Below are 13,916 nucleotides of genomic sequence, written 5' to 3' on the forward strand. Positions count from 1 at the left end.
ACCATGTGGTGTAGTCTTCGGCAGGGTAGGTTCCATAGTGGTCTATGGATACCTGCTCAAATGACTATCTAGAATTTTAGTATTGATTAGTCTGATTTTCATTACTTTTGACAACCCTAGTTGTCATAGTAGTAGTCGTTTGCATAGTTGGCATAGCATGACTCTTCAATGTGGCTATATGCAATGACCTATCAGAGGACCTGCTGAGATCAGTCACAACCCATGCATAAGACCTCAACATATTTCTATAAATCACCCATTTTTCTCCCAAAAGATGTGAGGCTATGTGACAGATTACAGCGTTATCGGCTCTGAGCTCCACATCGCAACAACAAAGCAGAAAAGCCGCAATGGCAGTTGACATGGAAACATTTCTCTGTGATGTGAATGAAAAACAGGCCAAAAGACAGTCCAGGCTCCCTTTAATTGGAAAATGAATGTATAATGCATGCATATGAAGGCATATTTATGGAGCAGGACTTGTAAGAATACTTGTTAACTGACACTTGAAATTTATTGAGTATTAACGGTGAATGTCAGATGTGTAAATATCCTGCATTCCCATGGCGCTCTTTGGAAATATACAGTACAGTAGAACAGTAGCATTTTAAGAAGCTACAAACCTCAATGTATAAATACAAAAGAAAACTGCATATGTATTATGTATTATGTATTATACATTAAGTTGGAACTTTGTTGATGTCACAGTGGAGAAATTTGTTATGGAAAATCTCTACTAAACATATGGTTCTTGCAATGATAGGCTCAAGCTTGAAGATCTTCGAGCCAGTGTCATAATAAATAATAAATAATTTGCAAAGCAATTATTGAATAAGGGTTGGTAATACTTTGTTTAGGGACCACAAATTAAGAGCTAACTAGTAATTAAATGCATAATAAGTTCGTAATTACATCTCTGTTAGTAAGTACTTATAAGTATTATGTTGTTATTGATTGTTGACTGTTTTTTTACTTGAATAAATCCATTCATTCATTCATTGATAGTTAATGGTTCAAAGTTGGACCTTAAACTGAAGTGTTGCCTAATGGTGTAATTCCTAAGCCAAATAAATTTACATCACAAAAACACACAAACCATGTTTGAATCAGTGTTTCACAATTTGACTAAGTAGAGATGAGCAGCGTATAGGTTATCAGTGAGGTTGGGGGTTCAAAACAGTGGCAGGGCTCCCACTGTACAAACACACAAGTGTCTGGAGCTGCCTGGAGCTGTGAGTGTGATTTTTCTGTCCACTTGTCTCAAACCATCAGATCTGCTGCCCTCATGTAGCTCAGTCTGGTCAGGATACGCTGAAACAGGCCCCCCACAGCCCAGTGATGGTGTGCGTTCAATAATACATGCTGACAGAGAGAGTTCTATGTTGCATTCACATGGCGTTGTATTGGTTCATGTCAGATATCCAGCTCTATCACTGCTCTGGAGTTTGAATGGTGATAGACAAGAGGAACATTAAGCAAACATTGTTATTATGTTGCATTTACTTGTACATCAATGTAATATTTTGACATCTGACTTTTTTTGAGTTTATGCTGTGATGAGAAAAATAAAATCCATCCTCTCAAGCCAAAGTGGTTTAGCACTAGCCAGCAGTGTTGCAAGGCTGGCCAGTGACAAATGACAATGAGCAATATAAACTAAATGTCCAGGAGTGTTGCATAGAACATGTAAATATACATACAAATGTAAAAAAAAAAAAAAAGTCAGTACTTTTTACCATCTGTGTGCTCTCCAACCACCACCCATCGCACATACTACATTCATACAAAATTTATACTAGTCAAGGTGGGTGAAGTGTCTTGCCTAAAGACACAACAACACTGTTGTGTTGTTCACCAAATCAAACGTCCAAACATCCAAATCAAACATCTGATTTATTATTGAAATGGCTGAAGAGAAACAGACCAGTTGTGCTGTATATGTGAAACAGCTCTACTACTGAGCCAGTTAGCAGCACAGTCCCTCTCCTTTACACATACTTTAACTTAAGCCCTCCAAAATAGTTGTCAAACATGCACAGGACATACTGTTCTTATCTACATCATCTGGCACACAAAACTGGAAAATTTGGAAAATTTTCTTCAGCTGAATAAATTTGTCCGCTTCATCATCAGGGACGATATTCATTTGTGCAACAGAATTTATTCTGTCAAATGGGACAAAATCTGAAATGCATTTTCAAATGGAGGTAGCAGGAAGCGTCCTAATGAGCTTAAGATAGATGGAGCCTTTTTGAGGCACTTATTTCATTAATTTCTTAGAGCTTGTTATGAATTATTACCCACCATTTGTCAGCATCACTTGTCCATGAACTTAGAGTCCCCAATGAAAATGTTAATGATCTGACCTGCAGAGAGTTTATTGGCCAGAGATGGAGAAAAGATCTACTTCGGAGTGACTTTTTTGCACATTTTCTGGGAGATAATTCCGCTTTGTTCATATTTGCGTAAATCATTGTGTCACACATTTCTCCAGCTGTCACTTTGGTTTGATTTGTGAATATTGTCAGATGGCATCGTGACTCAGTCGCACCCACATCACAGAACAGTGTGGCTTTGTCCACCATGTTTTTTGTTTTGAAATGGGACCAGATGAAGTGTATGCGAAAAGGTGTCCTCCTCCACTGTCTCTCACACTTAACATTTGTTAATGAGGTCAAGGTTCAAACTCAATCAAAATATGAGCACACTGGTCTGTGCCAGCATATGAGTGTGTATGTGATTCATTTATCTGTTCATTACTTAACATTATGTTCTGTCTGTCACATTATGTGAATCTATTCCTGCAACTGTAGGACTGTGGAGTGGTGAGGTACATACCCTGGCCAATTAGATCACACTAAGAGGCTATTTAAATCCACTACTTCATCTAATTCCTAGCTCTCAAAAATCCTTTGGCACATCATTTATATTCAAATGCATGAATTTTCAGACACGTGCACAACTTTAGAACAACTTTTTAAGATGCCAAACAGACTACTAGTCTAGTCTACTTATCATCATTATTATTATTATATGGTAATGCCATCCCCTCTCTCTGATTATTAGCATTTAGTCCAAAGTCACAATATGACTGCATTGATCCGCACCAGTTATCTCTCCATTCAGTAGCAGTATCATAAACCAGTCTCCTGTCTAAATCTTGATGATCTCTTGCTTTTTGTTCTTGTTTCACGCTCAGCTCCTAAATCCTTTCCTCTCGTGTTTCTCTGCAGCGGTTTTACACCGACACGTATAATCGGGTCAGTGTTGCGGCTCGCTGGCCTGCCGCGACTCTCTGATACTATCAGTCTCATTGCTCTGGCTAACACGGTGATTAATCTTCTAGCAGCAATCTACAAGAAGAGCTCCCATTCTTAATCTATTCTTCCCCTAATCTCATTCTTGTCCACAGCCCTCTGCTCATTTAGACTTGGTCTTTTTTTTTGTGAGTGCATGAGCAGGGGTAATGGCATGAATAAAAGAAAGATTGGCCTAATAGTGAGACAGATTTCTCCCTTAAATAACCCAACTAAAAGGTGATATTATTTTTACTTCTTTGTATCATATCATCACTCACATAATGGTGCCTTAGAAATGTCAGGACTATTTGGTTAATCAGTAAATGTGATTATTCAGAAACTACTAAGATGAACTAAACAAAAAATAAATAAATAAATAAAATAATAATCAATAAATAATTTTGATTCAATCTAAACTCTAAAAAAGGTTCAGTGCTTTTCTGTCTAGTTGATTATGTCACATTACCTTTATAGAGAGTTTGATTTCATAAAACTGGTCAGTTTAGAAATGATAATCATTGTAAAAGAAAGCAAATTAAAAGAGACATTGGCAAAAATATTTCAATCCTGTTACACACTTGAAGTTATATTTGCAGTAATTATGTTTGAGTAAACTTTACTTTACTTTGTATAAATCTAAAAAAGAAAGAAAGAATAGTGAAATATACAGTGCTGTGCCTTCACCTTTTTGCATGTGTGGCACACTGTTTCAGATCATCAAACAAATTAAAATATTAAACAAAGATAACCAAAATAAATATAAAATGCAGTTTTCCTGTGATTATTTTATTTGTTCAGAGAAAAATACTTTCCAAACCTACATGATCCTGTGTGAAAAAGTAATTACCTAGGGTGACCAAATGTCAGTTTTTCCCGGACATGTCTGTTTTTTGTGTCCTGTCCTGGGCGTCCATTTTTTTTTTTTTTTAAGTGATGGAAATGTCCGGATTTTCATTACCTTTCATTACGGCCATTAAACTGAGCAGCTCTCGTAGCTCTCTGTACACTCAGATGGAGTGAGCAGACACAGCTGGTCAACCTGCAACATGCCAAAGCGCAACTGCGCATTTAACAATGACTTGTATGAGAAATTCTCCATTTTTCATCCCAGTTGGGACAAGTGGGACGTCATGTGCACAGGTTGCGAGGTGAGAGTAGCTCAATGTGGAGGCCCCACCCCCCGTAACGTGTTCGGGTTTACACAAACGGAAATATGGCCACCCTAAATTACCCCCCTTGTTAAATTATGAAGTAATTGTGATTAATCAATAATCGTTATTGTGGAAAGCTGAGTTCAATTTGATTGCCACTCCCAGGCCTTTCAAATCAAGAGATCACTTTAAATAGAATCTGTTTGACAAGGGAAAGTAGGCCATATTGAACCCAAGACACCATGCTGCAATCCAAAGAAATTCAGGAGCAGATAAGAAGAAAAGTAATTGACATGTGTCAGTCTGGAAAAGGTTACAAAACCATTTCTACATCTTTGGGACTCCAGTGAACCACGGGGAGAGCCATTATACACAAATGGAGAAAGCATGGTGAACCTTCCCAGAAGTGGCCGGCCTACAAAAATAAGGGAAAAAAAGGAACCCAGAACAGCATCTAAACAACTGCAGGCCTCACTTTTCTTAGTAAAGGTCAATGTTTGTGACTCAACCATAAGAAAGAGATTAGGCAAAAATGGCATGGCAGAGTTCCACTGTTGACAAAAAAAGAACATAAAGACTCATCTCACTTTTACCAAAAAAAATCTTGATGATCCCCCAAAGCCTTTGGGAAAATATTGGACTGAAACAAAAGTTGAAGTTTCTGGAAGGAAACCCTTACATCTGGTGTAAAATGAACACAGCATTTGATAAAAAGAACATCATGGCAACAGTGAAAAATGGTGGTGGTAGTGTCATGGTTTGGGGCTTTGTTGCTTCAGGACCTGGACAACTTGTTGTGATTGAAGGAACCATGAACTCTGCTCTCCACCAACAAATCCTGAAGGAGAATGTCCAGTCATCAGTTTGTGACCTCAAACTGAAGTGCACTTGGGTTCTGCAGGAGGACAATGACCCAAAGCACACCAGCAAGTCCACTTCTGAAAGGCTTAAAAAAAACAATGAGGGTTTTGAAGTGGCTTAGTCAAAGTTCAGACCTGAACCTAATTGAGATGCTGTGGCATGACAAAAAGGTGAAGAAGAGAAAATCCCTTCACAGTGATGTGAAAGACTCATTGCCAGTTATCGCAAACACTTGACTGCAGTTGTTGCTGCTAAGGGTGGTTCAACCAGTTATTAGGTCTAGGGGGCAAGTACTTTTAGGTAGGTTCAGATTAGTTCAGATTTTAGTAGGTTCAGATGGCTTTTTTCCCTTTAATAAATGAAATCGGCACTTAAAACTGGATTTTCTGTTTACTTGTGAGTTATCTTTGTCTAATATTTAAGTTTGCTTGATCTGAAATGGCTAAGAGTGATAAAGGTGCAAAAAAGTAAGAAATTGGTAAGGGGGCAAATACTTTTCACAGCACTGTATGTGGCTTTGCTGCACAGAGACCATAAGAAAAATTTGAAGTATTTGGAGATTTTGATGCCTCACCCGTTGAGATAATGTTTAGCAAATTTGAGCCTGTTCAGAACGTTCATAAAAGTATGACATTTACAGAAAATGCTTGGCAAATTTTTATCTAATATGGCTGACATGTGGACAGTGTTGTCTTGTCATGATCTACTTTTGTCTCAAATTTCATGATTCTACTGGCATTTTTTCTTTTGGCATTGTTCTTATACCACTTTTTGTGTGGGGGAGTGCTGATGTGTCATTTTGTTTGTTTTTGAAAATTGGAAATAGCCAGAGAAGCAGAAATTTTAATGTGATTTTTGCCATTGTCCACTGGGTGAAAAATGGGGGCTTTGGCTAGCACTGTGCAATCCTACTATGTGGTGACGATCGCTGATCACTACAGGCACTTCACTTCCCATCAGTTCACTTATACTAATAGACCCTTCGCCAGCCTCTGTCGCTTGGGCCTAATTAGTATGAACTAGCATGAACAATGAATGCAAATTGTTTTAGTGTTTACTTATTAAATACGTATTGCGAGTTCAGTTACAAGCTGCTCATCCTTCTCCATCCTCATGGTGGAGGCGCCTTCACATCCAGGTGCACTGACAGAGACCAGAGACACTTAACTCTGTGCTGTCTTTTGTAGCTCTTTGGTCTCACCCTGGTTGTTCAGTTTTTGTATCAGCTCTGAAATTTCACAGTGGGCACTAACAAGTTCCTGCTTCAAGTTTAGCGTATCCCTCAAAGCTGTATTATACTGAAACTCCTTGTAAGCAGTAATATGATGTTCTAGCTGACTTTTTGTCTTGGTTGCTCAGTTTTTCTTTCAACTCTGAAACGTCACACTTGGCATTTGCAAGCTCTTGCCACAGATTGAGTTTTTCCCTCACACATGTGCCATAGAGAACGCGTCTCCTTGTATGCAGCGGGCTGATGTTCTAGGTTTCTCTCTGTATTTTGCAGAGTCCTTTTAACCTGTAGGAAGGGGCTGTAGGAACTGGCTCTGGAGTGCCCCCTGTTGGTACTGGGCCTTAGTGCACAGCCTCTAGGGCTAAGATCTTCTCATAGAAGAGGGCATCATCCTCCAAAATGTATTCAAACGAAGGCTTCATTCTGCTGAGTGAACGCATCTGTCTCCGTCAGATTCAGATTTGTCAGATTTGTCAGAAGTTACAACGAGAATCCTCCATTATATCATTGATTAACATGTCGATTCCCATGGTTAGTGCTGTGATTTTATAGATGACATGACAACATTTGGAATTTTAGAATTAAATGGCAATATTGTATGTAAATGGTGAGCAATATTTCCTCCTGGAAGAGCTCCAAACACATCTAAAATAGTCTATTAAATGTAATAGCTCTAAGCAAGACCAAATGTGACCCAGAGTCCTGATCCCGCTGTGAACAGAGGAGCTGATTCCAAATATTGAATATATTAAGTGCTGTGCTGTAGTATTATAATAAAATACTAATACTTTTGTTAAATGCATTTAGCTTAAGGTGCTTTTTATTACATCACTTTAGCCATGCTCAAAATCAGAAGAAATATATATTTTTAGATTACATTAGATTGCTAGCTCAATATTAAAGGTCCTATAATAAGTGAAATTGACTCTTGTGAGCTTAAAGCCAAGTTAGAATGTTGTTACCTCATCAAAAACAACCAGAGTTGTATTTCGTTGCATTGACTCATGTTTGAGTAATAATGATAATAATAATAATAATAATAATAACAATTATTATTATTAATTATGCATCAGTTTTATATAGCACTTTTTTGGACACTTTACAGAGCATTATTCCTTTATTTGTAATCATTTATTATTAATCTGTCTACATCTCCAAATCTCTGTTTCATTTTATGATGTTATGAAGTAGTAGTTTTCAAGTTAATAGCTACCTTTTAACTTTTCTTCAGTAGAGTAGTTCTAGGACTGAAATCATCAAAATAATTCTAGTAAAGGTGTATGGAGTTTAAAAACACAGTGGAGCACTTCCTGTTTATTCACACAACATTACAAGACGGAACAGAATGTTTTCTGTTTGAGATAGATGACAAAAACAAAAACATAGAGGTACTTGTTACCTAGCAACTATAATATAACTATAATATAATAAACCTTTATTTTGTGAAATGAAGGTTTAAACTGCCAGAAAAATATGCTCCATATGTGTAAATTGTTTATTTTCTGTACATTTTCTGTACATTTCCTGTATTTTTGTACTTCAAAAAACATTTTTTTTTCATAAACTGCTACTTAAAACTGTGATAAATGTTTACCTCAGGTACTATCCCATCAAACCTATAATTAGAGAAATATGAAAACCTGTCATATGCACTATAAGATAAAATGACTAGAATTATGAATTTGCATCAAAATGTCAATATTTTTACTAGTTACTAATTATTTTATCCTCACATTTTCAACTTGTAAAAGTAATAATAATATTAATATAGCTACAAGTGGCAATGGCCGCGTCTTGCCCTGCAAGGGGAGGGTGCACTATCACACATTCAATTTCCCTCTTTACATTACACCCACTGCCATTGTGAGGCACTAGAGAACCTACCCCGAACCCTAACCTCCTGACCCCTAATTGTGATGTTTCTTCTCATAATAATGGGAACACTAAAATGTTTGTATCAAAAAACAATTGCATCGTTCACAGTGGTTAAGACTTCAAAGTTCAATTTCATCTCCCTATGTTTGCCTAGGCATGTGTATATACTTTATATAGAAAAAAATCATCATAATCACTACTCGTAGACTGTTTTTAGATTTGTTCTGTGTTTTTGACCCATCAGTGGTACCAATTTAGAGTAACCACAGCTACTGGGCCCCTTCTGCATTGGACTGAGAACTATAGAGGACAATGCAAACTCCACACATTTAAGCCAGAATTCAAAACTCTGACCTGCCAGCGGAGAACCTACTAACCACGTCACTCATTTTATTATGGTCCGGAGCCTTTTGCTCATCAAGATTTTCCTACCAGCAAATGACTCATTGTACTACAATGAATAATAGGAAGATATAGTTAAAAGTGTTGGCCTTCCTTGATCGACAGTTCACTTTAATGCAGCATTGAACAGAACTTGAATTCAATGTGTGTAAGGATTTGTCTATTTTATAAGCCTGTCTTTCTTGTACTTAGAGCAGCATAATTATCTGAAGTGAGGTGAGGGAGAGTAGTCACTGCATTGTTCAAACACTAAAGTTAGGTACATAGCTGAATTTAAATTGTATTGACTAGACTGGATATGTAAATTAGATAACTTTGAAGTTAATGGCATTCCTATACAAATTATGTAGGTGCTCTTAAAAGCAGGACATATGCTTGGAGCAGTGGATGTGCAGAAGTTTTCTGTCAAGCCAGCAGTTGTTCACTTTGCACATTTGCTTTTATGGAAGAAGGCAATAAGTTTTAAAGAGGCAATATTTTATATATTGTACTCCCTGACACTGGCTTTAATAAAACTATCTCTCAGTTCAATTGTAGGATGAAGTATTAGATTGAATTAACAACATCAATCTCCATAGTGAAAACGAGCCAGACCAAAGCAAACAGAAGCTAATGATGAGCTATAATACCCAGTAGAGCCAGGTGTTTTCTTATCATAATTGTAAAATATTTTATAATATCTGTTTCCATATCCATATTAGGCCAGTGGAACAGCAACCATTTGCAGCTAGTCTGTCTATTGCAATACACTAAACACTAAACAATACACTAAAATGGCTTTGGAAGTGACCTACCTAGACTAGATTTTGAGGAAGTGGAATTACTCTTGGTCCCTACATCTTAGAAAGTTGGTTCGAAGATGAACTCTGTTTCATCTGCTCTTCATCTCATTCTTTTTTTCTTATGGACATAATATTACACTAGACACAAACCCCATTTACTCAATACGTATGAGGTCTCTGCCACTTTATTTTTACCTGGAATGCCGGTTTATTCAGAGTGCTTGGCTAACCTTGATCCATTGAGTTTCTCACAGAGCCCCTGCACAGCTATTCTTTGCACCATGGCCAAATAAAGAAATCCTTTCAAAACCTGTCTCATCACTACAGCGGGTCGTGAGTGACAGAAATGCCTGAGAAAAATACACTTACTGCCTGTGGTGTGAAATATTTGTACTGTTGAAAATAACCATCAAAACTAGGTGTTTGAGCCACTATTCACTATCTACATGGATTCTTGCTTGTCTGCCTCTGCTCGTAAGCCAGTTCACACATTTTATTCTTCCTGTAGATTCTGGATGTGCGCAATGTCATGGTGGTTGTGTCCCGGTGGTACGGAGGAATTTTGTTGGGGCCCGATCGCTTCAAACACATCAACAACTGTGCCAGAAGCATCCTGCAAGAGGAGGGATACATAGGCATGATAGGGGTAAGGCTTTTATATTTAGCTCGTTGTATTGTCAAGATTTCACTGATGAAACATTTGTCAACTGCGACTTTCTTATTGGTTTGAGATGGGCCACCTGGTATCTGGTAGTCAAAGGTGAAAGGGTATGAGAAAGTTTTACTAAAGCTATTTCCTTGAGAAACTTCTCGAGCAATATGCATTTTTTTTGTTTTTAGAGCTTACAGGAATTTTTACATCGAAGAAGTCCAATTTCAATTAATACAAAAGTTCTCAAAGTATTTCATCTGTAGTAAAACTAAGAGTGCTTAATCTGCATTTTCAGTTCCACCACCATTTTAACGTACCTTGTTAATAATGTATAATCTTTGATAATCTTCTCGTTAATACTTCTGCATTTATCCCACAAATATACAAAATGTAAAAGTTAAAGTCAAGTTATGTTATTTTTGCATTTTATTTTATTTTCATATTTCTAAAATCATTTTTTAAAGCAGACAAATTACTTTGACTTAATTTGCTTATGATGCAGTTTTAACTGTGAGTGGAAGTGTGATTTGAGAAGGATTTTTGCTGAACTTTCCACTTTTCCTGACTTCTTAATCCTTGCTTTAAAAAAAATCTGTGATGCCATATAGTTCTCAAGTATTATTAAAAGAATATATCACCTTGACTAGCTCTGGTGATTATTGTTATTTCACAGTCGGATGGCCTGTAGGGTTATGTTGCTGTGGACAAACTGCCTTAGTGCTCTTAGTATTTTCAAAATGTTTCCCCCCTTTGTTATCCTATGTCACAGTGTCCAGGAAAGCAATATTTACACAACGCTGAAAAAGTAAATAAAAAAAATCTTTCATTGCTTTCTCAGACTATCTTGTGTGCTTAAAGGCTAGAGACATTTGACAGAATAATTCCGCTGGTGTCCGCTAGCTCCATGGTCCTCACATATTATAGGGATATTGGCCATTTGAAGTGTCTGGTGGCCTCATGTTGTGGAGATCAAACACTTTCTGAGGCTTTTACCAGTCTGAAGTTGGTCCAGTCTCTTTGAACTCATCTTTGTGTTCTGCAAAGTTATTCCATTGATAACATGATTGAACTTTGAGCTGTTTCCCCGACGTAGATTAAAGGTAGACCAGGCCCCACTCCTAAATGTATCCTACTTCAAAACATCCATGGCTTCACGGTAAAAAAAAAAAAAAAAAAAAAAAAAAAATAGATCTAGTTCCTGCGCTGGACCCGGTCATAACTAATTAAGGCCTACCGCCCGAGGACCTGGGATTTTGGAGTCCTCTGAGAAATGAAGTCACCAGGAACTGGATTTTGAAATAGTACAGTATAAACAAAAAGAAAAAAATAACATGAAAATATTAGGACTGCACAAAATTGTAAATTAATTGATGTCGGTGAAAACAGACTGCAGAAGCAAGTTAAAATGTTTAACTCTTACCTGTTGAACTTATTTAAATTAAGTAAATTACTTATTAGACTTTGCAATATAAATGCCTTGAATAATGTAATAGTAATATGCTTGATATACTTTTTAGACTACACAAGAAGTAAAACATTAAAGAAGACATACTGTGCTTGAGGCTGCAAAATAGTTAAAATCTAGGACATCATTGTGTTGCCGGCAACTCTGATGGATAGCTGCACATCACGCAAGCGAGTAGCACATTTAAAAAAATTGGTGCCAAAATGACTATGTGAAGCTTCAAAATGTTACATGTATCACAGATTAAGAAAATAAAATTGGAGAACGAAGAACAGAGGAGTGGGCATGTAACTGGGGTTGATCGGAGCAATGATATCTGGAATACAGGAAAGATTACTGAAACATGCATGAATCACACTTAATTACAGGTTAAATGAGAAGGGAAAACTATAACATGGTTAAAAGTTGATTTTGCACAATAGGGCTGCTTTAAATTTCTGTTACTGTTAAGCCTGTGACAGTGATGATGACTAGTCTCGAATTGTATTAAATTAGCAGTATTCAATTTAGATTCGCTGTGGATATTATAAACAAATAAACACTGTTGACGCACGTCGCACGTCGAGAGCCTTGGCTGTTTGTGTGGTCCAATCTAATAGACAAGTTTGAATTGCAAAAGACATAAATGCCAGTTCTAATGTCAGGGTGTATCATTGTGTAATGCAGTTTTTTTGTTGTTGTTTTTTTTTTACATAAGGGGCTGGATGCATGCATAATAATACGTATCATGAACCACCAACTATAGGGAAGGTAGGTTGGTTTTGGTGGTTAGAAGTTTTGGCAAGTACACCAAGTCAGCACCAGAACCACAAATATTTGCCTCAAGTTTTAAGAATGCACAGAGAACATAGGACAAATTTGTGTTTTTATTTTTGATTTGTGTTAAAATCCACTATAAGATACAGTGTAACAATTTTTGTACAGTATGGACTTAAATGACTCCACACTTGTACTCCAACTGCCTAAAGCACTCACACACAAAGTTTTCTCTCAATTGTCTTGTTTCATTTGCATATTTGAATGTTAGTGATAAGGGTAATTGAAAAATACAAATAAACTCAACATGAGAATTCTGCCTACGGTTATACAAGGCAATAGTTAGGCAATATCTCAGGCAAATCTTTGGAGGAAAATGCGAACAATTTTACACCTGTTTGCCTCTCAAGAAACACAAAACACTTTTTTGTTTTAATTTTCAAGTAATAATACCAGCCCACTACAACTGTCAGTCCCTGTCCATAGTAATTGGATGGACAGACACTACTGTGAAGACACACCGCCACAGTACAGCAGGGTCACATTAATATTAATGATGTTGTTTTAGAATATTTTTGACTTCATGATTTTTCCTGCTAGCTATGTTGGAGGCCTGCTATGTGTTTTAGGTATGGTCACCTCATTTGTTGCCATCTTTTGATCCTGCTTGTCACTAAGATAGTTCCAAGGGCCTGAAAAAACTCATTGAGAACTATTTTGTCCCATCTGCTATTGGACTGAAATATGTCAAATATTAAGCTTTATGAATTTGATCCTTAAATATAATTTGTCTAGGCTTCCTGTTTCCTGACACCTCAGACATCTTATATTCATTTGTTACTGCAAGTGTGACCACGCCAAATTGTGGATATGTTGTTGAATGTGAAGGAATGGACGGAACATTTAAAATCATACATAACTGCAATAACACCATATGATTTTTAGTTTTTATAAACTGTAATGTAGACAAAAATTGGAATTGGAGCGATTCCAGCATACCCAATAGTTTTGCTTTCTTTGTGAAACAACCAACCAAACACATATTTTCATATTTGTAAATCTCCAAAAGAGGGACTCTAGTTCCTGCATCTACTTCAAGCAAACGTAAAGTAAAGATTTTTATAGAATGCAGAGTTGAATATGTTGAGGCTCTGTTTGAGAATGACAAGGATGGAACAGATTAGAAATTAGTACATGAGAAGTGTTATGGATTGAGAAACAGTGAGGCCAGATTAAGATGGTTTAGGCATGTACAGAGGAGGAATTAGCCTTGCAACCCAACAATGGTCTTGTGCCCTTCTCACAGCACACAATTGTATGTTAATAGATTGTGTCATTTAAAGCTAACTTCATCACCTCATATCAACAGCTAGTTTTTTTTTTTTTACACAGATTTAATACATACATTTATTTTCCTTGCACTAAACTGATATTGTGAACCT

The 13,916-nt window shown here is 36.8% G+C and overlaps 1 protein-coding gene across 2 annotated transcripts in view; it reads left to right on the top strand.

The window, feature by feature from the left end:
- The window catches only part of impact (impact RWD domain protein), a 30,639-nt gene that overhangs the window by 15,719 nt on the left and 1,004 nt on the right, over window positions 1–13,916 (top strand). The window contains exon 10 of one of the 2 annotated variants that reach the window (XM_020918876.2): window positions 10,110–10,247. The exons of the other annotated variant lie outside the window; for it this stretch is intronic. Coding sequence (XP_020774535.1) covers window positions 10,110–10,247 — 138 coding nt within the window. The remainder of the gene's footprint in view (window positions 1–10,109; window positions 10,248–13,916) is intronic. 2 annotated transcript variants of the gene reach the window in all.

This window comes from Boleophthalmus pectinirostris, unplaced genomic scaffold (assembly GCF_026225935.1).
Source record: "Boleophthalmus pectinirostris isolate CB_2022bp ecotype Guang Dong unplaced genomic scaffold, ASM2622593v1 HiC_scaffold_7, whole genome shotgun sequence".
Classification (NCBI taxonomy): Eukaryota; Metazoa; Chordata; class Actinopteri; order Gobiiformes; family Gobiidae; genus Boleophthalmus; species Boleophthalmus pectinirostris.